This window comes from Penaeus monodon, chromosome 28, assembly GCF_015228065.2.
Source record: "Penaeus monodon isolate SGIC_2016 chromosome 28, NSTDA_Pmon_1, whole genome shotgun sequence".
NCBI classification, from domain to species: Eukaryota; Metazoa; Arthropoda; class Malacostraca; order Decapoda; family Penaeidae; genus Penaeus; species Penaeus monodon.
This window is the reverse complement of record NC_051413.1, coordinates 35,185,903-35,186,946: the sequence shown is the minus strand read 5'-3', so window position 1 is coordinate 35,186,946 and position 1,044 is coordinate 35,185,903. Positions and strand designations below refer to the sequence as shown.

Below are 1,044 nucleotides of genomic sequence, written 5' to 3'. Positions count from 1 at the left end.
ATCAAACACGACCCATATAGCAAAGTTACTACTTTTCTGTCCATTCCTAGTTTAAACACTTTGTACTTAATTTCTAAATTTTGCTGAATATTCTGCATAATCATTCTAGACAAGCACCATATTCTTAAGATTGTTTAGTTATTTAAAGCAAGTAATAAGAGAAGCCAGACACCAGAGGTGGCAAGGAGACTAAAGTTGACTCTGAGTAGTAAAACTGTGGCTTTAGAGGTAATAGTGTATCAACACTCTATCTTACATACACACATCATCAACCAATAAAACTTTAAAAAATTAACTAACCTGTTTCAAGACATCTTCATTTGTACCAAAATCTAGATTCTTGACAAATATGGTTGTGTCTGGTTCAGGATGAGCTTCAGGTTGAGCATGGCTCTTCCCCTCTGTATCTTCACTGTCTCTCTCTGAAAAATGGAACAGACCAACATTATGGTGTTTTTTTATGCTCCACAAAATATGGGGCAATGGCAGCTTATACAAAATTATACAAGGAGGGGCCAGAGAGGTCTGTGTGTGAGAGGAGGGGCCAGAGAGGTCTGTGTGTGAGAGAGGAGGGACTAGAGAGGTCTGTGTGTGAGAGAGGAGGGGCCAGAGAGGTCTGTGTGTGAGAGGAGGGGCCAGAGAGGTCTGTGTGTGAGAGAGGAGGGGCCAGAGAGGTCTGTGTGTGAGAGAGGAGGAGCCAGAGAGGTCTGTGTGTGAGAGAGGAGGGGCCAGAGAGGTCTGTGTGTGAGAGTGAAAGGGAAAAAGAGTGGTCTTTTGGTTAGAGTGCTGGGGTCAAGGAGTGGGTTTTATGTGAAAGGGGAGGCAAAGAGTGGCCTTTGTGAGTGTGGATAGGCCAAAGAGGGGTCTTTGTTTAAAGCTACAAAGGACAAAGGATGGTCTTTATATGAGAGGAGAGGGATCAGAGAGGCCTTTGTTTTGGAAAGGAGGGGCGAAACTGGTATTATGTGTGTGTGGAGGTGGCAGTGTAGTCATCATGTAAGTGTAAAGAGGCCATAGGTGTTAAAAATAAATTACTAAACCAAA

At 43.3% G+C, this 1,044-nt stretch overlaps 1 protein-coding gene across 1 annotated transcript in view; it reads right to left on the bottom strand.

The window, feature by feature from the left end:
- LOC119591556 (probable RNA-binding protein 19) overlaps positions 1–1,044 on the bottom strand; it is a gene marked incomplete in the record, with an annotated part of 63,063 nt that overhangs the window by 7,326 nt on the left and 54,693 nt on the right. Inside the window, 1 exon segment of the mRNA XM_037940311.1 lies at positions 301–422. Within this exon segment, the coding sequence (XP_037796239.1) occupies positions 301–422 (122 nt within the window).